Source organism: Argentina silus (assembly GCF_951799395.1).
Source record: "Argentina silus genome assembly, chromosome: 13".
Taxonomy (NCBI): Eukaryota; Metazoa; Chordata; class Actinopteri; order Argentiniformes; family Argentinidae; genus Argentina; species Argentina silus.
In genome coordinates, this window is record NC_139667.1 from 7,838,758 (window position 1) to 7,866,561 (window position 27,804).

Consider the following 27,804-nt stretch of genomic DNA (forward strand, 5'->3'; position numbering starts at 1 on the left):
AGCACAAGTACATAAGGAGCCTTTTTCTTCTCTCTGAGCACTAAACATAAGTATGGGGTAAGGGTGGAGAATGACTGCTACATTTGCTGCACGCACTGGTCTTAAAAAGGGCATATAGGCCATAAACAATTATGACACAAAATAAGTCACACAGAGCGTCAACAGTATTTCTTAAATATAGAGCTGACCTGTCCGAACAGTGAAATGTCATGTTGTTGCCAATAATAACAAAGCATCAATCAAAGACAATTGAAAACAGACATGGAGAATATTACGGCATGGAATGTAGGATTAAGAAGCAATGCAGCCAGGTATTAAGCATACATTATGCTACAGTAAAAGGTATTACTGTAATGTTTTTTTGTTATTTCCCATTATGAGTACATGATTTTCCCACAGATAAGCACCAACTACAGCAATTTCTAGTCTAAAACAATATAGGAAACCTTTCATTATGTATTACCATTATTTTTTCAAGTACAAAGTTAAAATGCCTTTGTTAATATATTCATATGAGAGAGTGAAATAATAGTGCTTTTCCATTACTACAAGGAACTTAAAAACAGTCATTGTCAAGACAAGTTTATTTCTCTTCCAAAAACAAATATATTTTTCTTGATTAGATAAAATGTTTAGCACCGTCAGAAACACCTACAATCCCTCTTTATAGTTTTTATAAAAGAAACAAAAGCAAAAACAACACTAGGTAGGGCTGTGCAGTGAAGTGGAGACTGTCCATCTTAAAGCTGTCATTAGGCTACCATTAAGATCACTTGACAAATTTCATCTGAATTCACTTGTCACTCAAAACATTAAAAAAAACTGTTTAACAGTACTAAAAGGCAGACTTGGAGTCTCCCGACCGCTACTGCTTCATAGCTTATTCAAATTGATCAATTACTTGATTTCATTTTTTTCATCTAAGCTTTTCTAATTCCATGATATATATTAGCAAAGAATTATATTTGTACATCTCATACGTAATTAAAAAAAGATAAAAACAAATTGAAAACAGCAACAGGAAAACTCTATGTACAAAATGTACAAAAATTTAGGTAATTACTATAAGGAGGGGAAATTAACATATGGTCAAAATATCATAAAGCACAGGGATTTACATCAATCCAGTGCAGGGGTGGACTAAATGGTGGCAATAAGGTCACTTAAGAACTTAATTATATATGAAATTAAATTTCTGAAATTAAGTAATCATTCTTAAATATACAGGTCATAATTGCTGTTATTTCCACCACCACCTTTGTTATTTGAGTACAGACAATTTCTTGCCAACTGCCGTGCCAGTTTTTAGTTCTGACAAACTCCTGCCTAAATCCTCCATATTCTGAATCAAGGTTACAATCAAGAGAATTTAACATTTGGAATGCAATCCAAGTTTGGATTATAAATGTTTGAATTTGTCTTACTATAACTATTTGGGGTTTACATGGGAACAACTCTCAGAAATTAGAGTTTCTCATTTGGGAAGCAAGTACAGACACATAACATAGTTCCTTAACTCTGTTTTAAATCCTACAATCTTAATAGAAATAGACACATTCTTTAAATCTGGAGACTGACATACCGTATCACTGCTTAAAAACTGAAGACAATATGGAAGGGGGAACAATGATACATTTCAATCCATCTACTGTACATTGAGTCGGATACATGGATTTCACATATTCCTAAAAATCCATTCTTTCACTTCTATTGGCACAGCCCTACTGTATACAAAAAGTATTACACGAGGGTAGAACAGTTCACATCATAAAACAAACAAAAACAATTCACAAGAACCAAGAAGATTTTTCAAAATACCAAAGAAAAAAAAAAAGTAAGTATACATATAAAAGTGCTTTATAATGTTGGTAAAACAGCACAAAATTGCTATAAAAAGGTAGAAGAACATTGTGAAGCCGCACCATATTGTTGAAGAGTTGCACCTGACAGTATTAAGCTTGCAAGGGTCAAAGGTGAGGGGGTCTACTTGGCTATGGATATGCCAGACCGGATCCCCCTCCCTCCTACCGTCATGCCCACTTACAGTTATACAGTAATGACATTAGTCAGGATGAAACTTAGAAAAAAGTAGTTCACCACGGACTTTGATCACAAGTTTGTTTTTGGAATGACAGAAAACATCACTGCCCATGCGGCTAGCTTCATTTTCTGTTTGTGCAGACACAGGCAATGGGCCTGAGTATAGCAAGGCTATAGATTGGAAAGCACCAGTAGAATATTTTATAAAAGCTGTAAAACATGGAAAAGAGGATATGGCATATTCTGCAGTCTAATGTCAAACACTCCTTCTTTTTGCCACATTTAAGTCATTGAAATAGCACATAACTTACTCAAAAGTGTGAAAACATGACACTGAAAAAACCTTTCCAGGGCAATGGTTTTGGGTTTCCATCTTGTCTGAATTGTAGTGCCACATGGACTGTGATGTTTTCCATCATCTTGGAGCACCATGGTATTGTAACCATATTACAGTAGTACCTTTATTACCTTCAGTTGCGAGTATAAACTGTAAACAAAGAGGTATATGTGATCTGGTGTTTTGGATTCATTAAGACACAGCTCTCTTGACACTGAAGAAAATTGCCTTTCTCACCTAACTCTGCGAAGCTCAGTAGCTGATGACATGGAACACGGCTACACGATTGGTGGGATTCATAACCCACCTCAGGTATTGGCCAATCACAATTCATGCTCACACAGCCACATACAGTATGCATCTTAGAACCACTAGTATCTATCAGATATTTACCATTCAATCCCAGTCTTTTAGAAATCGCACAGATCATATTTTCTTTTTCAGTGCCTTCAGAAGAAAGCCTTGTCTCAAGTATAGCTTGCACAAATAAATCAATTAAAAAAATACTGGATAACACTGCTAAAAGGTAAAATGACATATAAAATTAAATAGAATAAGAATTACATTTCAAATACAAGAAATAATGTGAAATATCTACGTTGATGTTCCACTCAAGGTTCTTGTTTCTAGTTACAACATCAGTTATATTTGTGTAATGTTTTTTTCGAGCAAGTCTTCTCATTGTCTAAACACAGGCAAAGTATTCTTTGAGTGGTGCAAACAAGTGGCGGATGACTGGGACGCTCCATGACCTTCCCAGAAGCCTTTGCCTGGCCAGCCGGCTCATGTTGGACACGTCTGTGTAATGGACAGGGAAGCCAAAGACCCTATCGCAGCCACCAGACAGCCAGAGCAGCAGACAGACACAGACAGACAGACAGGCAGACAGACAGGCAGACAGACAGACAAGACAGATAGAGAAAGACATCTTTAAGAGTTAGACGTTTAAAGGTGCAATAATCAAGAGTTTTTTTCCTCAGAAGGTTGATTTAAGATCATACACACAGATATCATAATAACTGTTCTTATAATCCTGTGAAAATACCCACCCTGAAGGAAACTAATACACAATACCTAATAAAGAGGTATAATCACGCTATTGATGTGTGTTTCCATACCTCTCCATCTCAGTGCACCAGAGTATGTCCTCCTTCTCACTCATGAAGACGGGGAAGTGCTGGTCTTTGCCCTGCTTGATAGAATTAGACCGAGTGGTGATGGTCCTCACTTTGCCAAACTGAGAATAAGAATAAGAAGAAGAAGAAGAAGAAGAAGAAGAAGAAGAAGACGAAGAAAACGAAGAAGAAGAAGAAAACGAAGAAGAAGAAGAAGAAGAAGAAGAAGAAGAAGAATATGCAGCATTTATCATCTCAGACCACAGTGGCCATCTTTGTTCGTGCACAAATGAATTATGTGAAGTCATTCTATAAAATTGGACAAGAAAGAAGAGCAAGAATCAAATAAACACATCCGCACAACCAAACATCAGTGACACACACACATACACACACACACACCTTGGCTGTTCTACCGTGTTCCAAACAGTCCTGGAGGTCCAGTCTGTCATTGCACATGGCCGACAACGGTCTGCAGGAGAAAAGAGAGGAAATCACGTGAAAATAATACAAAAAGGGGGAGGGAGACCTGTCGATATGCAGTGGACTACAGCGTGTGGAATGACATGTGAATGGAATCTTTGTTCTGGTGTTGGTCTGCTTCCCGTTTGCTCAGGATACAAGCTGTAGCATTCTAGCTTCCCTCACCGTTCTCTCACCAACCTGTTCATGCCAGGAAGGTTACCCCAGAAGTAGCGGGCGCGGTGGGCAGCCGACACCTCCTTGGCATCGATCATCACTGGGTTGCACTGATAGGAGGAAAGGCATGACACAGTCACAATGGTGTGAGAGGGACAGAGATGGACACAAGTGGAGCAGTGTGTCAGGTGACTCTGAATCAATGATCAATGAATATCTTTAAATCAACAGCTTCCACTGTTCACCATGGCCACTGTATCGACAACATGTATTGCGAATTTGTACCACAAGGTGGCGTTCATAATCCAGTAATTACATTACAACATATTTGAATGGTTTCCTATGAACACGAGTGATTGATTCTACTTTATTCTCATATGACTCTATTCCAAGTGGAAGAGAGAGATGGGGGAGGAGAGGTATTAATCCCAGTAATAGAGCAGACCTCTAAAAAGCGAGAGATGTCCCTCTTGTCACTGACTCCCATGGCCACCACGTTCTCAAAGAGCCAGAAGAAGGGGCGCGCGTCGCCCTCTTTAGGCCGCGCCTCGTGGAGCAGCCTGAAGAACTCAAAGAACAGGCGACCAGTGCCCTCTACAGGAGAGAGACAGTAAGAGTCATTTACTGACCACAATGTGAAAAAGTACTAGTAGATCTACTACTAGTGTATTCAACATTTGTATTTAAAATTTAAAAAAAAAAAAAAATATGTAGTGAACAAACCTGCTCGTCACAGAACACAAGTGTAAAGTGTTAGGACGTACCGTAAAGACCTTTCCTAGCAGGGTTGACGATGGAGAGGTCATTACAGGGGCTTCCACCAATGACTAAGTCAAATGGACCCCACTCATGTATCTGTACAGAGAGAAAGAGACAGAGTAAGAGAGAGAGAGAGAGAGAGTGAGAGAGTGAGAGAGAGAGAGAGAGAGAGAGTGAGAGAGTGAGAGAGAGAGAGAGAGAGAGAGAGAGAGAGAGAGAGAGAAAGAGAGAGAGAGAGAGTGAGAGAGAGAGAGAGAGAGAGAGAGAGAGAAAGAGAGAGAGAGAGAGAGAGAGAGAGAGAAAGAGAGAGAGAGAGAGAGAGTGAGAGAGAGAGAGAGAGAGAGAGAGAGAGAGAGAGAGAGAGAGTGAGAGAGAGAGAGAGAGAGAGAGAGAGAGAGAGAGAGAGCACCAAAAAGAGTAAGAGAGAGGAGGATGGCAACACGATTAAAACTAGATCAAAAGACAGATGAAGTGGTTTAGTGGTATCTAGTGGTATCTATCTAGGTGTATGTATGTCATGTCATATACTCACATGTTTGCGTGTGACATTCCTCACGTCACCCACATACATGATGCGACCTTGATGCCGTACGATGCCTACTGTGATGGAGTCATCACACACCTCGGAGGCTATGTAGCGCTCCACCTGGATGCCTAAGTCCTTCAGCACCAGCAGCCCTGCACAGGGGTCAAAGGTCAACTGGTCATGATGTGACTCAACACTGAAGGCTTTACCTCTGGCCTGACATGACAAAGTGTGGTTAATCATCAGCACCTACAGTGGCTTTATAAAGCCGTTTTCAGACTATGGGGCTGTACCAAGCCGTACTGTGCTAGCACAGGTGTTTTCCTTTCACGTTACATTTTTCCGCACAGTTGGGGTGGTTAAAAGTGTGCTCAGCTGGCCCCGCAACATATCTGCTGTCAGCCCGCTTGTACCCATGCTGACAGTCAGGCAACATCTACAAAATCGTGACGTTGCCCACCAACTCCTGTACACTCGGTGGTGGTAATGCATAATGTTTTACTTCAGCTCGTGCCCTAACAGGGCTGTAACGGGCAATGTAAAAAGAAAGCAAGCTGTTCTATACCGTGCCGCCCGGAATACGGCCTGGCATAGCTCGGGTTGGCCCCATACTGTGTAGAAGGCTTAAGTGGACCAAATGCAAAAGGCCTATTGGACAGTGAGTGGCATAAAGAACACAACACATCCTGTAGCACAGGGATCAAGTAGTTCATGTTTCAGATGTTTCAACCTGGAGACATTACAGCATGTTGTGTTAGAGTGCTACTCTACAATAGACAGTATTGTGAATGTAATCATGAGGAAGGGGGGAAGGGGGGAAGGGGCAGCCCGAGCGTAATCCGAGACAGACAGAACGTTTTGTGCAGACAGAGGCAGAGAGAGTTTCGTGTGTTGGGAAGTGATCCCCGTCTAACCTGTTGCTATGCCGTCAAACAGTGACAAGACACGAATGGGTTGTCTCTTCTCTGCCACGACTGGAGGGTAAAGCTTTGGTGGTTCCTGCGAAACAACACAAGATACAAGACGACAAATTCCGGCTTAGCATTCGTCTCTTGTCACACTCCACTGACTCCACTGGCATGGAGTTAGCTGTTGACACACACACACACAATACTGAGATAGAGAGAAAGACACTGGTCCTGTGTACTCACAAAATCTTGGTCATGATTGTTAGCGAAGAAGTGCTGTAGACGGCAGGGCCAGTCCACACGGCGCTCCAGCAGACCGAACATGCCCTTCTGCCCACACATGTAGCAGTTCCAGGGGTCCTCTTTTATAGCTGCCTGCGCCGCGCCTGGTCCCACTAGGAGGTCCACACACTCCACACAGAAACACCTGCCCAAAAGAGGAAATGGTGTGTTATTGTACAGCTACAAACGAATACGACTCAACAAATAAAACCTCCCGCAGCACACGCTAACTAACACACAGAGGAACAGTCACACGTGTACAGTCACAGAGATACACTGGAAATACACAGAAACACATTTTCAAATGTTTACTATGAGGTTAAAGTAGAGATTCTCATCCTGTATTTCATGGTATTTGTGTACATATTGGCTTCACTTTTCCATTACTTACTCAGGGTACATATTGGCTTCACTGTCCCATTACTTACTCAGGGCACTGTATATATATATATATAGTTTTGCTGAAAACCAGCATTAGCATTGCGACTGCCAATAGCCCCTGGTCCTACCATAGATTACTCTTTCTTATGATGACTGATAGATAGATGATTCACTTACTTAAACAAATGTATTTGTTGTAAGTCGCTTTGGATAAAGGCGTCTGCTAAATGCCATAAATGTAAAAATATATACACATACATACTGTATATATATATATATGCATACATACCTACATACATACATACAAACACTACAGTATGTCCAGACAACACTCACCTGCAGCAGTTGTTGTTCCCACACATGAGTACCTCTCGGCCCCCACAACAGATAGTGCAGTACGACTGGTAGCCATCGTCATCATACTGATATGCACATTCTAGAAAGCAGTTCTGCAACAAAACAAAACAATCAGGGGAAGAACAGCTCTCATATGTGAACACTAAAATATCATTGACTCACATAAAAACACTTTGAGTGTTTCTAGTGTTTGTCCTTGAGATGTTATTACTTGTCGTTAACGCCTATACGGTAGTATTTCTCTCGGTAGTACTGTAATTCTGTAATTATTGCAATTAACCTATTTGTTTTATTTACTGAGTGTTTTATTAGAAAAGCGCCCAGAGATGAACTAGCCCTGGCTCCATGCTTGCTTACCTTACAGCTTTGGCACATTCCCCCAGCGAACAGTGGGTGTTCTATGGAAACATTCAAACTTCCACAGGAGATGCAGATATCTGAGCAGAAAGGCAGAGAGAGGTGAGGGTTTGAGTGGAGGTGTGGCTTTGCATACAGAAATGACAGCATGAATGTGAGGCGCGACACTCTACCCACTTCAGAAATACAGTACTACATTTTATTTGTTTACGCTTTGTAGAAAGACAAAACATATCAGTGCTAGGTAAGCCTAAAGCACACACCCGCATAGAGGCCACAGAGCCTTTGATTCAATACGCATATTTGAACAGCTGTGAGGGGAAGGTACACTTCATCAGTAGAGGCCAATAACGTTTTAAGGACTGACACGTTGGTAACAGAGACAACTAGGATGTCTTTTTTCATTGATGTATTATTTACTTGTATCATTTGATAACACTGTGCAGCGTTCACAGTTCTAGCCGTCAACACAAGGACAAGTGTAATGCAGCTGTCTATGTGATCACCATCATCATCCCTTGAGAGGCACTCTAGCACTGCAGGCTGACAGAGTACACAGAGAAGAGAGTCAGAGGACACATCACATCACACACACACACACACACACACACACACACACACACACACACACACACACACACACACACACACACACACCACTTACCCTCTATGCTTCTGCACTTCTGTCTCACTTCATAAACAAGTCGCTCTGAAGACACAAAAGAGGAACAACAAGGTTTCAGATGAAGATAATGGATGTTGACATCATACACACCCCTCTACTCAATTATCTTTTGAAATATTGAATAATATATATAGAGCAAGAGCTCTAACAAGAGCTTTGTTCTGTCTGTAAACAATATGTATTGAGAGTCAAGGTGGTTTAGTCAATTCATAAGATCTAATCTCTTTTACGAGAACTGGATGTCCCTCCCCTGTGACTCCTGGTCCATTTCCTAGCCACTACGTCTCAAAGCACCTACTCTATATTATACTGCTCCACTGAGTCCTGCTTCAGGGGGGGGATATAGGGGTCGTGAATAAACCAGGCACATTACCTCTTGTCCCCTCGTCAATGATATCCTTGACCTTGGGTTTCTCTGCTGTGCTTTTGCGAGGCTTTTTGGCCAGTGGAGGTGTATAGGCTGCTGCCTCAGTCTCCACCCACATCTCAGGGTAAACCTCCTTATATGGATTGCGCTCCTCTGATGGGCAGAAGATATCAGACCGTGAGAAACTGAAGTTATTTCACACTTTAGAGTTTTGGTTTTCCTTTGTGGTTGGTGATTTTGACATTCTCACAGAAGTAGACATTGCCAAGTGTTTAGGCCTACATTTCACAGGAGGTGTATCACAGGTGTATCATATTCTTTACAGTGAACATTCCTCCTAAGCGTCACTTGCCTTCAGGTGGCTCTAAGCCCTTGGGCCCGGTGGGCTGGAAGCCTGTCATAGCCCACTCAATCATCTGCTTGTTCTGCATGTCCACTGATTTGGAAGTCTCCGTCTCATCAGTCTCTGGGCCGGCCTGGAAGGCTTTGCCTGCCCTGGTGCTTGCCATCTACCGGGGGACAAGTCCAGTGTTAGCGTCAGTTTGTGTGCCAGTGCTGGCAGGTGTGATCAGCACCCTGTCACTACAGCGCAGGCCTCCTCTGCTGCGGGTCAGAGACATTCCAGAGATTTTCGTGTACTAGCTGTCTCTCAGCAGTGAGCTTCACAGGGTGCTGACTGTCAGGATCTTTGAGCTGACTGGATGGACATCTTAATGACTTAGATTTTCACCAGCGTACATTTGAATGAGGGCCACCCCATTAAGCTGTTCTTATTATTGACTGCACATCTTCACAAGTCTGTACATCTTCACAAGATTGATTACAATCAAAAGAACTCCACTCCGCACCGCAATATCAATCCATAAGACACACATTATGTTTTCATCATGATAGTGGTTTGTTTCAACAGGGTTGGACATGGAAAACATGTTTGCTACTCACGGCCTAGGGTTAGGGTTACGTATGAAATATGATCCCCAACACTTACCTGAAGCACCTCAAAAATGGCTTTCTTGTACATGGGCTGCTTGTTGTAGGTTGGCTGGTGAAAGGCGTTTATGAAGGAACTCAAAGACAGCAGTTTCTCTACACAGACCTGCACGGCAATAGTAGAAACAGAGCAATATGTCATTGTTGTTGTTGTTGTTGTTGTTTAGTCGTGGCGTAGGCAGGGGTGTTGTTTATCATTGTGTTATTGTCACACTCACCACTGAGAATTTACCGTCGCCGAACCACATGACCCATCTGGTGCCTTCGGCGGCCCGGCTCCGTCCAGTCACCCACCAGGACACAATGCGACCGGGCCACCAGGAGAAACCCCGCAGCTTCCCCCACACCAGCTCTCCGATGCCAAAGCCACGGCCATCCTACACAACCACAACAACAACAACAACAACAACAATGACAGTCAACACATCCACCTCGCAGACCTGTGTACATGTAAAGGTGGTGAAGATGTTCAATGCTAAATCTAAAACGTCTCCTTGACCCTGCGTGTCTTTACCTCGTACTCAGGCTCAGTGTCTGCAGACTTGGGGGATGTCTTGTCTTCTCCTCCAATGGCGACTGGCTCAGGGGTGGTGGCCACTGTGGGAGAGGCGGGGTCAGTGGGTTGCTGTTGTTGCTGCTGCTGCGGCTGTGGCGGTGGAGGCTGCTGTTGTTGCGACTTTTGTTGTTGTTGTTGTTGTTGTTGTTGGTGGTGGTGGTGGTGGTGTTGTTGGTGTTGTTGTTTTGACTGTTGTTGCTGTTTCTGAGGGGGCTGGGGGCGTGCGATTACTGACTCCTCTTTCTGGGGCTCTGTCTCCACCTCCTCATGGTCGTCCATTGTATTCATCACTGACACCAGTATGGCCTTTTTCTCTGCCTGAAAACACAGCCAAAGGACAGGGGAGGTGTCAGATGTGGTGGAGACGCTGCATTCTGGTAACGAGATCAGCAGGTTAAACGTATCAATGGAAGGAAGACGGAAACAAAACCTCAATGATACGAAGACAATAGTCCCAAGACAATGATTCTACCTTACTAGGAAATATGAACCAGTGCTGCCAAAGAACAAAGTCATTCTAGATTCTAGAAATTCTTAAACCTGTGTAAACATAATTTTCACCCTGAGTGTCCGACCGCTTCACCAATCTGCTACCGCATAATGTATATGTACTGTAGCGTACAGCATGAAGGGCTTTAGAGTTCACTGAGTTTGTGGTACCTGACACTGAACCATTAGGTCAATCACAGAGGACGAGGCCCAGCCGTGACCTAAGCCTCTCACAGTAAATCCCTAACAGCTGCACTCATCCTGTAGTCTCTCTATCTCTCTATATTTTCTCTCTATAGCAGGCAGGCACGCACGCACACACGCACACACACACACACACAGACTCACACACGCACACATATATAAACACACATAAACACACAGAATCTCCTTTACAGCTGCACTCATTCCATCGTTCTGGTCCAAAATCTTTCTCAGGTTTCTCTCACACGCATGAACCACGGGCTGACTGTGTGTGTGTGGAGGGGGAGAATGAGAGGGAAAGGGAGAGGGCCGGGAACAACCCCTAAGCCCTGTCTTGCTGTGCGTCCATACAGTAGGGCCTGGGGAAGAGCGTCAGACAGCATGGGGGGGGGAGGGGCTACGACAGTGCAGAGCAGAAACATGTGGTCTTCAATCAAGAGGCTCTGCTCTAGTTTATAAATATCTGTACAGTAGAAATGGCTGGTTCAAAGCCCTGGGCCATATGTGTTAGGCCTTTTGGCTCCAACACAGAGAGGAGTGGAGTCAGAGAATGATCATGAGACAGCAGCGTGTGTCTGCTTGGATGTTTGAAAAAGGGACTTGTTCAAACCTTTTCTTTAGTAAATCAGTGATCTAATGGAAGTTGTATAATGTGCGAGACTATAATGGATTTACGCTCACGGAATCGAGCTTTGTCCCTTGAGCAGTCTGTACAATGCTACAATCAACCTGTCACAGATGCAACTGTTGATACGTATGGAAGAAAAAGCTGAGTTCAGTTTGTTTCGTTTTGTCAAATGAAAAGGCCATCCTGTGTGACGTTCTCTGTTAGTAATCAAGTAAGGGGAATATTTATAAAAGTAGACTCCTAATGTACAGTGGTGGCCATTTTGGGGAGTAACCCTCTCTCCAGGGGTACAGCGAGCAAGTTATTTATCCTAAGAATCAATGGAAAACTGACTCTGAAAAAGCTGGTGGGGGAGGAGAGAGTACAGTGGCTATAAGAACCAGATATTTGTCTCTGGCCCTTTTCCCAGTTGTAAATGCCCCCTTTTGGGGGCCTCACAGTGTGAGTGCAGCTACACCAGCAAGCCAAGCTCTCTAGATCCAGAGGAGGAAAAAAAAGGGGAAGGAGGCACTGGAGAGACAATGCGGTCTTTATCATTTACACACGCCTGCCATTGACAACTTCAGAAATACCAGCACGTATGCCGGGTCAGAGATAACCACCAAAAATGACACCATGCATGGCAAAAATAACATCACATAGGCAAATACGTATTCACTAGTTAAATTATACCTTGTGTAGTTCACACATGCCAAACATTCCTTCGACACAGACAAAATATTATCACGGATGACATTAATTTTCCTATTAACTGCACCTGATGTGATTGTGGTATGGGTTGGTGAAATGGGGAGAATGCAGGTCCTCCAGTGCTCTGACTGTAGAGACATGTTGAGGACACAATAGGGGATAATCTGTCTTTAGAATCCTGAACACCATGATACCCTGAGGGCACTCAGGATGATGGAGTGCATCTTGAGGGAATAAGAACTGCAACACGTGAAGTGTCTGTTGGATTTTCAAAAGATAGCAATGTACATGTGCTGTATATCTAGATGTGTATGGCTTTGTTTTTAAAGAAAATTGAATAACCATTAGCATAAACTAAGTACAATCTGTTGAATGCTCATTGCTCATTCACACACAAGTCTGTCACTGTACAGTCATGGTTGTCCTCAAGCCAGACAGAGTAGATGATTTCATGGTCATTGCATCTCAACCAACAATATTTGTTACTATGTCTATATTGCAAATATTTTGCAAAGCTACAGAATATCTCCATCTGGTTCATTGTTTACAAGGAGTTTGACTCACTTTGAAGTATTGATGGGTAAAATGACAAATATTTGATAATACAAATACAATATGATTATGAAATATATATATATGAAATATCTGAGCGCATTTACATGGAAATGAACATCTCATTGTGCTAAATCTGAGTAAGTGGTCAGTTTTATTTGGTACAGGGCTATGCTTAAACATTATAATAATCATAAATCTGAGAAAGTGGTCAGTTTTATTTGGTACAGGGCTATGCTTAAACATTATAATAATCATGAAAATGACAGTAGGCCACTGCACAGTATGTTTTTGAACTATTAAGGAATCCCATGGAGGTTGACCTCTTCATAGTCTCTCTCACTCAACAAGCGAGAACCACACTGAGGGGTGGGTACATTATCCCATCTGGGCTGAATTCTGCCCTAAATTATAAATATGTATTCCTTTTAGGGCCAGAATGGATTTGTATTCAGAAAACAATATACACCTCCAGTAAACACACTGGAAGGCTCATCAGATCATGAACTGCGAGATCCTGAGAAAGCATCCCCCTTTCAAGAAGAAAAATTAACCCTAAAATTCCTTAAGATGCAGATTACAACAGACCAATGTGTAGCAATGTGACAATTGCATTCATTAGCCTGATCTTAGCAACTTTCCCCCACAAAGGCTGTGTATTTCATTAGTAGCCTGGGGGGGTCACACTAAAAAAGACACCATCTGGTCCTCATTGTGTTATGTCCTTTTAAGAGATAATTAGGAATATTACAGGGTCAGTCTTGAATACATAAATAGTTCACAATGAATCCACAAGTGGCATTGTTAAAACAGTTCCCCAAGGAGCTTGTTTAACTGACTAAGAAAAGTCAGTTTGTTTATATTATAAAGAAATTCCATTTAATGAATGTACACTACAGTAGACTATAAGGTAAGTGATAATTGGTCAAAAGAAAACTTCCATACACAATTTCAGAGAAAACAAGGTACAGATGGTGACAAGAGTGTGATTCTGGTGTGTTTGGAACACCACCACTAACACTGCAGGAGTTTCAGGCCTCGTGAAATTTCTCCCAGTTCAGCAGTTGCTCAATCTTTCAAATCAAAACTTATCAGCTGCAATAAAAGTTTAAATATATAATTAATAATAATGATTCCATTATGCACAGTGCATATAAATCTACTGTGGATGTGTGAACATGTGTGTAAAATGTAATGAGTAATCATGTGGCTATTCTTAAAAAAAAATTAAATTAAAAAAATAAACATTTTTTGATGTGTACAAGTGTTCTAATATGCACAGGAGTATGTCTTGTCACTGCAGTAACACAGGAAATAGTTTCTGCGCCATCACCCCGTGGGATCACATCACATCTTGTCTAAAAAAAACTTTTTTCATGCAAGCTACTTTTTCTCAGCACTTCTGCAAATGCCAGCTCTCACTTTCTTTTTTAAAGAGACGGTTTCCCTTTAAGCTGTGCAGAGCAGATGGTTCGTAACGACTCTCCTGGAAATACCTGAAGTCAGCATATTCCCCTCGCTGTAAGCAGGCTAATCAGACATGCACACAATCCACTGTGTTATCAAACAAATAATGCAGTGCACATACCCATACACGCCAACACACGACACTTATAATCCAATCTGGGGCTTCAATTTTTTACCCCCCACTCCTGGGGTAGAAGAGATCGCTCAAAAAAAAAGAAAGCATGAACATTTCTTTGTCTGGGAATTCAGGGTCAGGTGATTGCCGACAGGAATTCTGGTTGGCTAGAGAGGACTTGCAAAATGTTGGCTGTGAGCCAAGAGGCTGTCTTGCAAGCAGGGCTGGAAATTTGCTGCAAACCTCATCTTCACCCTCATATCCATAGCACAGAGTTCATTTCCATAGCTGGGGGAGGGGTCAGGAAAAGAATGGGGGTGGGAGAGAGAAGTCCACTGTAACACAAGGCACATAAAAAGAGAGTGATCCCCACTCTCTGAGAAAGAAAGCGGAAGAAAGCAGGGTCTCATTCCTCTTTAAACTAACCCTTTCAGACACCACGACTCCTCAGACAGCTCCACCAGCATGCCAGAGCTGAAGCCCTCTGGCAGAGAAACTGAATCAACCAGCTTAATGTCCACTTTTAAGTCCTCAGCATAGAGCTACAATGCCAAGACAAATCGATCCTTGTGCAAATTGGATTTAAAAAAAATATCTAATGAGCTGAATGACTATAAAGTTGACTTTTTTTCTGCACATGCTTTCATATGGCAATGCCCCATCTTATGATTCCAAAGCACTCTACTTTGAGAAAATCAGTCTCTATTTGGAAAATGTGATCCGCCTGTTTCCCTAGTATTTTACGACGTTTCACTCGCCAGACCCCAGCATGTCCTGCTAATTTGGCAATACTTCCACCCTCCAGACACTTTTATGGCTTCTCCCCAAGCCTGGTCCAATGGAGAGCTGAGGGGGTGGGGGTAGGAGCTGAAATGGTAGGCCCCATCTTGTTTCCATGGACACAGCTCATTATGTAACACTGAAACTCTCACTACATCACATTACTACCAGGGGTAATATCTGACATGACTAAGGAGCGAGGGAAGGGAAATTGTACATTTATGAGGATTTATGGCACGTTGTTTTAGAAACGGTTATTAATGATCCAAAATGAAATCAGAGCTTGAATAAGCTACACAGTATGTCGCATTGGGTTAGTAAGGAATTCTGTGTAGTTACACTCTAGAGACTGAGGCATAATTTCATGAGCGTCTCAAGAAATAGGAGTGTAAACGTGTCTGTAATATAAACAATGTTGAAGTAGGTGTGACAACTGTACATCTTGCCTATTGGTATTGATATTGCAGATACATGACTTTGTTTGTTTCCCTCGACAGTTTGTATTCAGGCGGTGGTTCAATTAAACTCTAACTGCTGAAAAACTCGACTATGACGTCTGTATAGTGGGATCCAAATCCAGGCAGTAAAGAGAGAGAGAGCAAGAGTGAACAAGAATTACTGTAGTGGTTGTCATCCATCACATATCAACAGATCTCAAAGTACAAAGAACAACAAAAGCAAACTCAGCAAACACCCTACAAAGCCAATGAAATAAATGGTACCTTCACGAGATATCAAATGACTCATCAAATACACTTGGCTGTGAATGCCCTACTGGGATCTATTCTTAACCTGACAGCTCTGGCCCAATGGCTCCATGGCATCCCAGTGGTCTGTCAGTCAGAGACATGGCCTCCAGCCCTATCTGTAGTCCCCTGAGACAGTGGCGAGCTGATGTACTCACCTCCATCTTCCACTTGGCCAGCCACTCCTCCCTGGTCCTCTTGCTAATGTAATAAGGGTCACCGGCCTGGAAGGTTACTCTGGGCATGGGCCTCTGACGAAGGCTGACTTCGCCCACTCCCCCACGGAGCCTCCCTCGAGCTCCCTGTTTAAAGGGATGAAAAAGAACACCAAAAAAAAAATCAACTATTTTAGTTTTTATTCCGCTAGGATGTTTTTTGTATGATTGTCAGAGGAGGAAGCATATAGTTTCATCATTGCTGAAACTGCTGGCTAGCTGGCTAGAGTGGCATTAGTTTGGTCTCTTGTTTGGGGGGGAGGGGGTTTACTCCGAAAAGAGAGGATGACTCACACATGGAACGGCAGCCCGGTGCAGGCGATGTGTGATTGGTCAAACAGGCAAGGAGCAGAACTATCTTTTCACATGTCTATCCAGAGCCCTGGCAACCGCTACCGTCTCATCAACAAATCACCGTCTGCTACCGCAAGGACCTTCCACGTCAACACCAAGTGTATTTGATATTTCAAATCTATATACACCATCAGGTACCATTTCTTTCATAAGTCAAAATGCATGGCATTGTAAACATATACCACACAACAACACTTGCTCTAGTACCCATCGTCAAGCTGGTAGGGGGTACCAGAGGTGAGGGTAAAGGGGGTAGAAGAACCACTGAAGAGGTGATTGAGATGACACAGCAGAATCAGAACTCTTACCTCATTCTTGACTGCATCACCGCTGTCCTCCTCCTTCTGCTCCACATCTACAGAGAGACAGAGACAGTGATACAAGGGCAATGGATGACCTGAATCATTAATTAATAAGAGCGTAGCTGCAGCTAGTCACAATAGCCTTTGTCACCTAGCACCAGATATCAGTCGTCTGCAGTCTTGTTTGCACCCCATGACCCCTGAAGAAGACGTGCCTCTCCCTTGCATCTCCTCCTCCACCAGTGAACCACGCAACACCACATCCTGGTTGGTCAGGCTTAACCCAGCTACAGATGTGCATTGAGACAAACATAGGTCTATTCCATTACTCAAACCCAGAGAGAACCATAGAGAATCTGACACTCCAGGTGCTAGGTCAGTCGGGTAGAGAGAGCAAGATGAGGGATTGGAGAAGGAGAGGAGTTGATGCAACAGGAGAGGGTTGGGGGAGACTGCCAGGGCCAGGATGAGTGTGGAGAGAGGCCAGGTTTACTTTGGCACACGTCACACTCGTGACCTTATATCCCCCCTTCAGGAGAGCCACAGCTGGTTGCTATTAGGCATGGCTCCTCCCACCCCCTTGACGCTAAGCAGAAAAAACAACAACATACTGCTTCTCTTGTGTGACTTCAGGTCTGGTCCAGTCTCCACAAACTCAATAGAATCAAGCTATGCAACGAAAAATACGAAATGGCCCTTTAATTCAGATCATCTGCAACTGATTTTGATGTTGTGAAAGAATATCAAAGTTCAAACAGGTAAATCTCAACACAAACATCTCAAATCAATCCCCTGCTGTACCATTTGTCGTCTGCAACTTTTCAAGAGGAGAAAAACAGTTAGGCTATTGCATGCACATTGAGAGCAATGCTAGGGCTGTTTTGTGGACAGAAAATGTGGCCCCTAGACCTCAACATACCTGGCCATGAAATCACACTGCATGTGGTGTAACGTAAGAGTACAAGCTGTCAAACTTTATGTAAATACTGCACAACAAAATTAGGCTACATTTCAGCCTCTACCAAAATGTGCCATGTTCCCTCCCTCACATAAATAGTCTGTAGTAAACTAAAACTTCGGAAACTGGGTTTTCCATTAACTTGGCATTGATTTACGTTCCTGAGTTCTATAACAACAGAGGCATGTTATTCATTCCTAAACAGCATTGTTTTCCTGTGCTCAGCGGAGCAGGCAGAGGTTAGCCAAGGAGCATGGATGTAACCCAGCTGAAACACTAGAAGGGCACTCATGATTCACGATTCATGATTCACGAAAACTCTTTTATCCACAGCAGCAATAGCCTGAGAGATAAGGACGCAAGAAGCAGTTGATGAAGTTACTCATACATGCATAACAACAGTGCACTATTTTAATCTGAGAACTTTCAGTGTCCATTGAAAATAGAAGCAAGTTTTTTTTATGACCGCATGAACTTGATGACACTGAAAAGTATACAACCACATTGTCCGACCCTAAAACAACGTGGACCAGCCAAAGCAAACACAGTGTGGAAAGAGTTGTTTCATCCAGCGACATTACATCACTTGAGTGCTAAGAGACCAGAGATAACTTTTGGTAGTATGTTTTCTGCCCTAACCGCCCTGGGCTGTCGCTGAAGTACTCTACAGACCCATCCAAACAATAACTAAGTCTCGAGACAACTTCTTCAAGATTGTCCCATTTGTATCTCTCTCTCTCTCTCTCTCTCTCTCTCTCTTTTTCCATCCATCTCGCTCCCCTTCCTCAACGGGAATAAGTGACTACATTACCAATCATTGAGGCAGTGTGTATATGTGTGGGGGGGGGGGGGTTACTTTACGTAGTGGCTGCCAAGGTCATTGGGTTTGTGAGGAGATTTGGCTAGCGTTGCCCACAGAGAGTATACCTCGCCAGTTTGAGTGCGTTCCAGCTCTCGTATTCCTACCGCTCAGTTCCACTCCACTCTGAGCTCAGATCCTTCCTGTGCCCTTCCAGATGGATGGCAGAAACCCCGCGCAGCCTGCTATCGATCCGCCACGCTGCCATCAGTTAATCTCCTCTCTCCGAGATGAATTGTATTCATGTAGAATCTCATCAAACTGAATTAGCGACGGGACCATTCCCTACCGTGCATGTATGACTGTGCTGTATGACAATACCCAAGCACACGCAAACAAAATAGAATCCCTGTGACGTTCGCCCAGATTTGATGTTCAACACAGCTTGGCTAAATCTAGAGAGTGGATGAGGTCAATCTAGAGCGGGACCTGTCTGTACAGGGTTCATTTAGAGTGATCACGGCTGATCGCTGTGCGTACTGTACTGTAGCAACAGTGGCTAGCGGAGATAGAAATCGGAGGACGGGCTCATTGTTATGCCTGCGTGTTTGATATCATTCCTCATTCCATCGCATGCATTACAATGAGCCCATCCTCCGATTTCTGCCTCCACCAGCACTCCCTTGTACTGTACAGTACTGTATGTGTGGATCAGGTGAATATAGAGTGCAGACTCAGTATGTAAGTGCTCCTGGGCGCCGTGCCATCCACCTGGCGAGCCCCTGATGAAGAAGCGGCCACAACAGAGACCTGCTGTCTCCCTGCAGCTCGGCACCAACAGGGGCACGTTGCCAGGAGACGGCTGGCTCTATCCAAGCTTTATTTACTGCACTCCTCATCAAGGTCACAGCCTGTCCCTCCGAGGCAGTGGAGAGAGAGAGAGAGAGAGAGAGAGAGAGAGAGAGAGAGAGACGCACACACACACGCACACACACAAGGCACACACACACACGCACACATACAGAGGGGTGACCACGAGGGAGGCCGGGGCTAATTGATATAGTTCATCTCCAGACCAACAAAAAACTGTGTCAGCAGGATTCTCAGTCCTCTGCTACAGCCCCCCCCCCCACCACTACTGTATGTGTGTGTATCTTTTGTTTATCAACAATCACTTGATATTCTCTACCCTGTTGTGTCAAATTCATCCCAACTACAACAACTGGAAATCAAACCTAAATGCCCACTTCAATGATAAACCTTGAACATTCATTGAGAATTCAAAGTGGATTTTCAACTGACACTGGCCTTCGGTTCCGCGAGACAAGGCAGTGAAAAAAAACCAAGAATGAAGCAAGAGGAGCAGAACTCACATTTTGTTGGGCGCTCCAGTTTCCGCCTCCCTCGTTTCTTGCGTGGGGTCATCAGCGTCTCCTCTTTGTCCTTCTGGGAGTCCTGCTGGCCCCGCCTGAGTAGGAAGCCGTTTTCCAGAGAGGGGCTCAGGCTCTGACCCGGGGGGCTGTCGTCTGCCTTGCTGCAGGCAGGCTCTCCGGGGATGCCGTTCTCCAGAGCCTTCCTCTCCTGCTTGGGGCAGCGGGCGTCAGTGGTCCTGTCTCCGTGCCTGCCTGCGTCTCCATTGTGGACCTGCGCAACCGACGGTCTCTCCACCCCGGCGGCGCGGCTGTTGCCCCCGCCCACACCACTCTCTATCAGAGAGGAGCCGCAGCCCTCCACCTGCAGGGGACGGGAGAGATTCAGATGCTTATGTCGCTGCCAAAGATTACATGTTTGATACGACGATGACTAAATACATTAGTGCCTTTGCTGTCAGCAGTTATGCCAAAATTGAATTTGATGTATTGCAGTACACTTTGTGGGACACAAAATGTGTCAGTATTTCTTATATCAGATCTCGTGGCGAGGCTATTTGAGTTAGTCCTACAAAGATGTCATACACTCACTGCCAGTGTAAAGATAATATCTCTCTATCCATACATAACCGGATTGAAGATTAAGCCTCTTGGAAGTAAACATGAGCGTTTTTTGTTACCTCTATTTCACAACTGTGGCACCTAATCTTGACTTTTTGTTCAGAAGATCTACTGTATCAGACGTTGTTTGAGTCTAATCTGAAGCTAAATGTAATATTTGAATTCCATGTTTAAATTGGCCACGGTCCTCCCCTGCCTCCTTCCTATTGCCATTGTAGTTCAACACTTGAGTCAATACTACTGTAAAATGTGATGCTGATTGTCTTATCGTTGACAATGAAAGGGTTACTGAAACCATGAAAGTTGTTCATGCGTTGGGCTGTACCTCGTTTGTATAGTCTCCACCCCCCCCCCCAATTACAGCAGCGTAGAAATATGAAAAGAATGTTGGCTGTTTGTCCAAGGAATTTTGCTCTTCTTGCTTAGTTACTTCATTGACGTGGAACTCGCTACTCTAAACCATTTCATTGTGGAAAGAAGAGTAGTATTTACTCTGTTCCAACATAACAGATAACCACCCACCAACCAATCACCTTTCAACCAATCACAAGTTTATCTGTGAATGATTAAACCGCACTATCAACAGTTAAATTAAGGCAAGTCTTTTGGTATAAAACATAAATGCTGGACATAAAACACATAGACATTCTTCACATGTGTTTTCATATCGATCAAAAGATCTACAGCTCTCCTTAGTGACCTAGAAAAATTTGTCTCCATTCCAAATGTTTGAAGTAGAAAAAATGTGAGAGAGGGGAGGGGTTGCCTCGACAGTGTCTCAACTCATGCCTAAAAATAGTGTTAAAAACTGTTTCGGAAACAATTCGACTACTAGGTCACGGCTGAAAGTGGAGCATGTCTTGTGAGATCCCCCTGTCAACATTGATCACACCATTGCTGTAGTCTCGGTTTCAATCAGACAGGTGTAACATTTTAGTTAGAAACATACAATATCTGGAAACATTGTTAATTAATGTCAGACAATGTCTGATGACAAGATTAATTCATGTCAGACAAATTACTGTTTGTTTCCAGGGAATTCCAGGCCAAATAATACTGTGAGTAGAACAACTAAAAACAAACTGCTATTTGTTTATTTAAGCTATTCATCTGAAATATTCAAGCCAAGAGACATTCTTCATATCAAACATAATTCATTCTGAAGAGAGTGAGAGACAGAGAGAGAGTAAAAAAACAGAGAGTGAGAGACAGAGAGAGAAGAGAGAGACTGTGCCAGACTGAGAAACGCCACCATCTGACTCTGACAGCAACATAGCATTATGCAACAGCTTAAGTGACCCAGTGACCCACAACTGGCCCCTGCCAGAGGTCAGAGACGAGAGTCAGTCAACACAGACAGGGAGGCAGGCAGGGAGAGGCCAAGCCAAATCACAGACCAACTCAGCCATCCCATGGTGTTAACAATCACAACACCAGAGGAATACCAAAAGGGTGCAAAAACAACAGCATTAGCAGACAACCACAACATATTTACTCCTAATCAAACAATCAGACACTTTAAGCCATATAATAGCAGCCATATAAATCATATAAGCCATAAATAAGCCATATACATCATATAATGCAAAGTATAAAGATAGTATTAAAGACTAGTTGCGTGCAATGTGTTGATCGACCCACTAAGCTCTCCTGATTCATCAGCCTTTTGGGTGATTAACTCAGTTTAGAGTATAATTGACTCAAGACTTAAAGTCCTGTCAATAGTGTTGGGAGAATAAAGATCCCAGTGACAACTATCTGATTCCAGCCTCTGGCACATGTGGTTTCCCTACTGCTATCCAAGTGCTAGCAGCTGTGAAAACACTCACTGAGGTGTAATGACAGTCTACATTGATTTTTTTTTTTGCAATGGCAGTAAGCACACAGTGTAATACCAATTCTAGATATAGACTAATTGGACAATTTGCAGGTCGTATACAGAGGACAGGTTACAGTAAGCTTAGTTGGACAACACTTTTACTCAAATGGAAAACATACACAAATATAGGTAGAACTTTATAATAATAATCATTAGAAATCTATTTATACTGTAGGTTATTTACATGCTGTGAATAAATGGGTATCCCAGCATTTATCAACATTTATAAGCATTTATAATGGCTTATTACAGAAAATGTTGAGGTAAATGTTTCATATCTACAAGTAAAAACCTACACAGTGTGTAGGAGACAGAGCCTTCACGACATTAGTGTTTCTCAGAAATCAAATACTCACCGGGAGCTGCTTTCGCTTCCTGCCAGGCCGGCCAACTTTACAAATGGCATTACTTTTGGCTGGTTTCTCCTCTGTCGCCAGATCCTTGTCCAGTATTGTGCTTTCACTCTGTAAACCAACAACACAGACAATGTCATAAACCCCAAATGAATGAATATAACCGGTTAAGATTCCATGCAGGTGGAAGAGAAGTTAAACTACAATTTGACGATTAGAAAAAGCTGCTAGTTGAGTATTACACATAGCTATTGTTCAGATTGCAACATCAGTCCATAACAGGTACAAAATATTGCGTCTACTGTAACACATCAGTTGTGCCAAATCAGCCTGTATTGAATAAACTGTATTCATTAATCCTACTGTAAATAGTTAAAAATCTCAGCCACACAATTGCACTTGAGCAGTTTAGAGACCCTCAAAAGGTTTCCTGTGCCTCTTTTGGATGAGGGGGACAATGAGACAGATAGAATTTGAATGACATTCCTTTGAGCCGGTGTGAAGTGAGAGCTCTACGGCCGCAGAGCTGACCTTACACAGACGATCCCCTCTTGACACAGTTACAAAGACATTCAGCAGCCCCCATTTTCTCCTCCTGCAATTTCCCTTTGATTAATAAAACTGTGTCTTCCCCCTTGAACAAAGGCCTCTGTCCGGCCAACCAAGAACCCCTGGGGTTGATGGGAAAAAGGATGGTAGTAATGTAGTTGCCCTGAGCTTCAATATTGACTGAATGGGACTACCAGCATCATGTCAGAATGCAAATGAGACTGCTAGCTCATTCCTGACCGTTGGGGAGGGACTGTGGGTTAGCTACCCAGTTCTTATTAAATTTCCAATGTACTATGCGAGTCCTACTCAACGCAAAATAGACACTCCTCAATTGATGGGTTTTGTAGAATTGTGTCTGCTGCTGAATGGCTGTGAACCGTAGTTGTTTGTATTAAACTCAAGCCCCAATAGGCTCAATGAGGAGGCACTGTCAGTCAAAACAGTGGGGGAGATAATATCAATACATAGATATGGAATATTTCCTGGATGTATTATCTAGGAGAACCTGCTGAACTGGATTTGGCATTTTTCTAGGCGTTATGAATCAGAGCAAACAACAATGTTGTGAGATAAGAGGTGATTTGGGGGTATGGAGTGTAAAATCTTTAGATTCTTCACATTATCTCCTAATGTCAGATTAATAAATAATCTGACTCCATTTTCAAAGTCTGTTGTTTCACCCCAGTTTATTTCTTCTACAGTAATTTCTCATCTCCTGCTATTTCATGCATGGGTTAGTCTTGATCCTCCACAGGGTCATTGGCACTGCCCTCTCCTGTTTCAGCTCTAAGAACTTGGATAATACCATTTGCATTTTCACCATAACAAAATCATGACTGCAAGTGTAGGGTAATGAATTGTAGATTACAGAATACTAGAACACTCACATAGATGACACAATTCCTTAGACACATCATTACAGTATACTATGGGCCTAAAGCAAAACGTCTGAAATATTGTCAGTGAGACACATCACGCACATTACTGAAAACAATAGAAAGCATATAATGCTATTTATTGTTGCCTTGATTGAACCCTATAACAGTCAATATCTAAGCACTATTTCTGTCTGCAGCCGGTTATTTAAGGCAATGGCTGTTGCCAAGCAACAGGACTATGGGCATTGCAGTGCAATGAGACTGTGGAGGAAGAGGAGGACACATTTCCCAGTAAAACAGACATAGAGCAGTTTCAGCACTGATTCAGCCTCCAACAGCCAACGCCCACGTCACAAACCACCATTCCAACAGCATTCATCAACAGGCCGTACGGTAAGCTACGACTGGGAACACATCTCTGATGCTGCCTGAAACTGGATCACGTTATCATGTTTCAGACTCACCATCGACAATGACGGTTTTGACGACCACCTGGTCTATATATATATATTTTGTTTTGCTATTATCATTTGAACTTCTAGGCATCCTGCATGTTGGGAGGTTTCTTCGCCTATTTTCAGTAGGATCTTTAGGTTAGGGGTATATTTTCTTTGTGTATTCTCTTTGGGTTGATCAACCAAAGTAGAAGGCAGGACGGACACCACACATGAAGTGACAGAAAGACAGATCTTTTAAATAAACTGAACTGCACTGAGCTAACAAGGTGGTATATGGTGCAGATCAATTCAGCACAAACTCAACTGATAGGGGATTGGTTGTGGGAGTCTCCAACCCTAAACAATAAGCCTTAATCAGAGAAGTCATTGTCATGATGCTAAAGTATTGGTCACATCATATATTCAGTTGATTGTATGCATGTGCACTGTTATTTCTTTAGCAACTGTATTTACATAGTAGTAGTAATTAGTAGTAGTAATTGCTCACAGTGTGGTTATGTAAGTGCTGGGATCCAAATTAATTATTCATAATTTAACATAGGTAGTTACATTAGGCTAAGACATACAGTACTTCGTGTTAATCCTATCAAATAGTATAGTAGGCCTAGTATGTTAAATATTGATAAGACTGTACTGTAGCTAACAGGTTCAACGAAAACAAAAGTTTAACTTCATAGGGTGACTTTTGTTGATTTCTATTGGATAATCTATTATCTATTCGCTTTGGATAAAGGCGTCTGCTAAATGCCGTAAATATAATGTAAATGTCTATTGGCAGATGAGAGTTGGCAACACGTACAGTACACACACAGCGGTCAAGTAAAATATATTCAACAACCACTAACACAACACAATTCAATGATAAGATCTCAAAGTGGTTAATATAAATCGTAAAAACACAGTACCAGCATGTTGTCATTTACATTGCTGTTTCTTACCATTCTGTTTCCAGGTGCATCACAATTGTAGTCTGAGCTTTTGAATGTGGTGTTGGTGGTAGTAACAGTGTTGGACGGCATCGCTGAGAGTGTAAGTCTTATGGATGTTCTCAATAGAAATCAGAGAACCTTCAAATTAAAATGAAAGCAAAGGAACAAAAGATGAACCACCGATCCTTCTTCTTTTACTTCCCTGCAAAATTAAGAACAACATGAATCACACTGTAGGCCTCGACACAACCAACTTTAACAAAGAAACTGAACTACATAGGATTGTAATGAGTTATACATTAGACATTTTAGTTGTGTATTACGTTGAACATGCTTTAAGATAAGGCAGAGTCAGTGGCTAATAGTATTGGAAAAATTCTATACAATCACCAGCTGACCAATTTTATTGTTTTGAAATGATTTGCTAAACATACAGTACGCTTTGAGTGTGAAATGGAGTATGTTCCTTCTAGATTACAATAGTTAATAGTTAATAGCTAATAGTTAACTTTACTTTATTTTTCATGCATATCTTAATGCAGAATACATTTACATCATCTCTTTAATCAAACACACTAACATTGCAGAAAGTAGCATACTCTCGCTAGGCCATGCTCAACTAAACGTGAGGCTATCCTCTATAGACTTATAGCTGTATCAATATTAGTGGCTGACATTATACTTTTCTGAGATATGTTATTTTGCAAAAGGTTAGTAATATATGGTTTTTAAACGTCCTATTGGTGGTCATTGCCCCCATTTTTACTATTGCACTCAGGAAACCGCCGGGGTTTGAGTGTAGCCACATTTTCAGACCCACGCGCACAGATACACACTGATACATTGTGGCACAAGCACTGCACAATGTAGCATTTATACACAATTACAACGTTTCAGAAATTCTTTGTAGGCCGGGCCCTATCAATTTCAATTTCTTGTTTCAAGACATCAATGCATGCTTGGTTCTTTCCGCGTGGCAAAATAACCGCTGATAACTGATATCGAAAATGATATCTTAAATGTTTTTCTTTTTTTAAAGTACACTGACTGTTATTATAGGGTCACATAGGCCTTTTTGTCATATTGTCACTACCTTTCATGTAGCCTATTGAAAGATATCGATATGGGCCACATGTTAGTGAAATCACCCGTGCACAGTGCACACGTTGGCTGACGGTCACCTGCATATGTCATTATTGAAGCCTTAAAATGACAAAGTTTTACACGTCCTTGCAAGGAAGTCTACACAGGCTATGGGCTGTAGCTGCCCCTAGGCCACAACCATTTGAGGGATAAAAACCCGTTATTTTCGGGTGGCGCGAGTATTCTGTAGTAACAATCGGCGTTCTGTTCCTAAAAACACGGTCATCAAGTTCAAGTGTATATCGCAATGTCTAATCACCACATCTGCACACGCACAAAAATGCTGTCTGTTTCCCCCACCTTCGAGTGCCTTCCGTTTTGAGGGCTTTCATATTGTGCTCCGATAAAGGTTACCCCTTCAGAGGATTATGAGATAACGGGCTATGCTTTTAAATGAGTGAATCACGGTGTTCATTACCCGTTTTGCCAAGTCCCAGGCCTGACCCTTTTTGTTTTCGCTCGCTCCCGGATCCTCCTTCTTCTTCTCTCCCCGTCCTCCACCTCCCCAGCCGGCCAGCACTCCTCCAGATGCTCCGCTCACACTGCAGGGGCCAGCGGACTGACAATGTTTCCACAAGGTCCTAAAGGTAGTAGCGTTGTAACAACAGTATAACATGGCCTTTTATTGGTTTTCTCTGCAAAAAACCTGTATATTCATGGCTATTTCGAAATATAAAAAGCTATAATATAATAATATAATAGCTAGGCCAAAACAAATTGTGAGTAAAAATGTTAATCCACAAGAGGGGAGCGGGGGACTATTCACATCCTGGTGTGAGTAGGGCCGCAGCCGCCGTGAGTAGGGCCGTTTTCTCATCTCTTTGGTCCAGATAGTTAATTGACCAATTCATGTAATTGACTGGCCAGAGAGTTTGCACACCTGCTTTCTCCAGGTCTAAATAATCTCTTGATGGAAATAAAACAATGAGAACCTACAGTGTGCCCCACAGTCCTAAAATGTAATGATGGATGCCATGTACTGACAGTGATATAATCCTAATCTGTGCCTAATCTAACACTGTG

The 27,804-nt window shown here is 42.6% G+C and overlaps 1 protein-coding gene across 1 annotated transcript; it reads right to left on the reverse strand.

Moving 5' to 3' along the window:
- Positions 1-27,263, reverse strand: LOC310814065 (DNA (cytosine-5)-methyltransferase 3A-like). Its single transcript, XM_083683318.1, has 23 exons — positions 27,200-27,263; positions 25,648-25,840; positions 22,825-22,932; positions 19,972-20,332; positions 16,848-16,894; positions 16,129-16,272; positions 10,258-10,617; positions 9,962-10,120; positions 9,742-9,849; positions 9,106-9,262; positions 8,760-8,906; positions 8,366-8,410; positions 7,702-7,781; positions 7,324-7,436; positions 6,568-6,751; positions 6,331-6,415; positions 5,423-5,568; positions 4,896-4,986; positions 4,577-4,725; positions 4,156-4,241; positions 3,895-3,964; positions 3,496-3,614; positions 1-3,204 (listed from the first exon to the last, which is right to left on the reverse strand). Exons 2-23 carry the CDS (start codon positions 25,726-25,728, stop codon positions 3,063-3,065), a joined length of 2,982 nt encoding a protein of 993 aa, XP_083539444.1. The 5' UTR covers positions 25,729-25,840; positions 27,200-27,263; the 3' UTR covers positions 1-3,062.
- Positions 27,264-27,804: the final 541 nt, after the last annotated feature.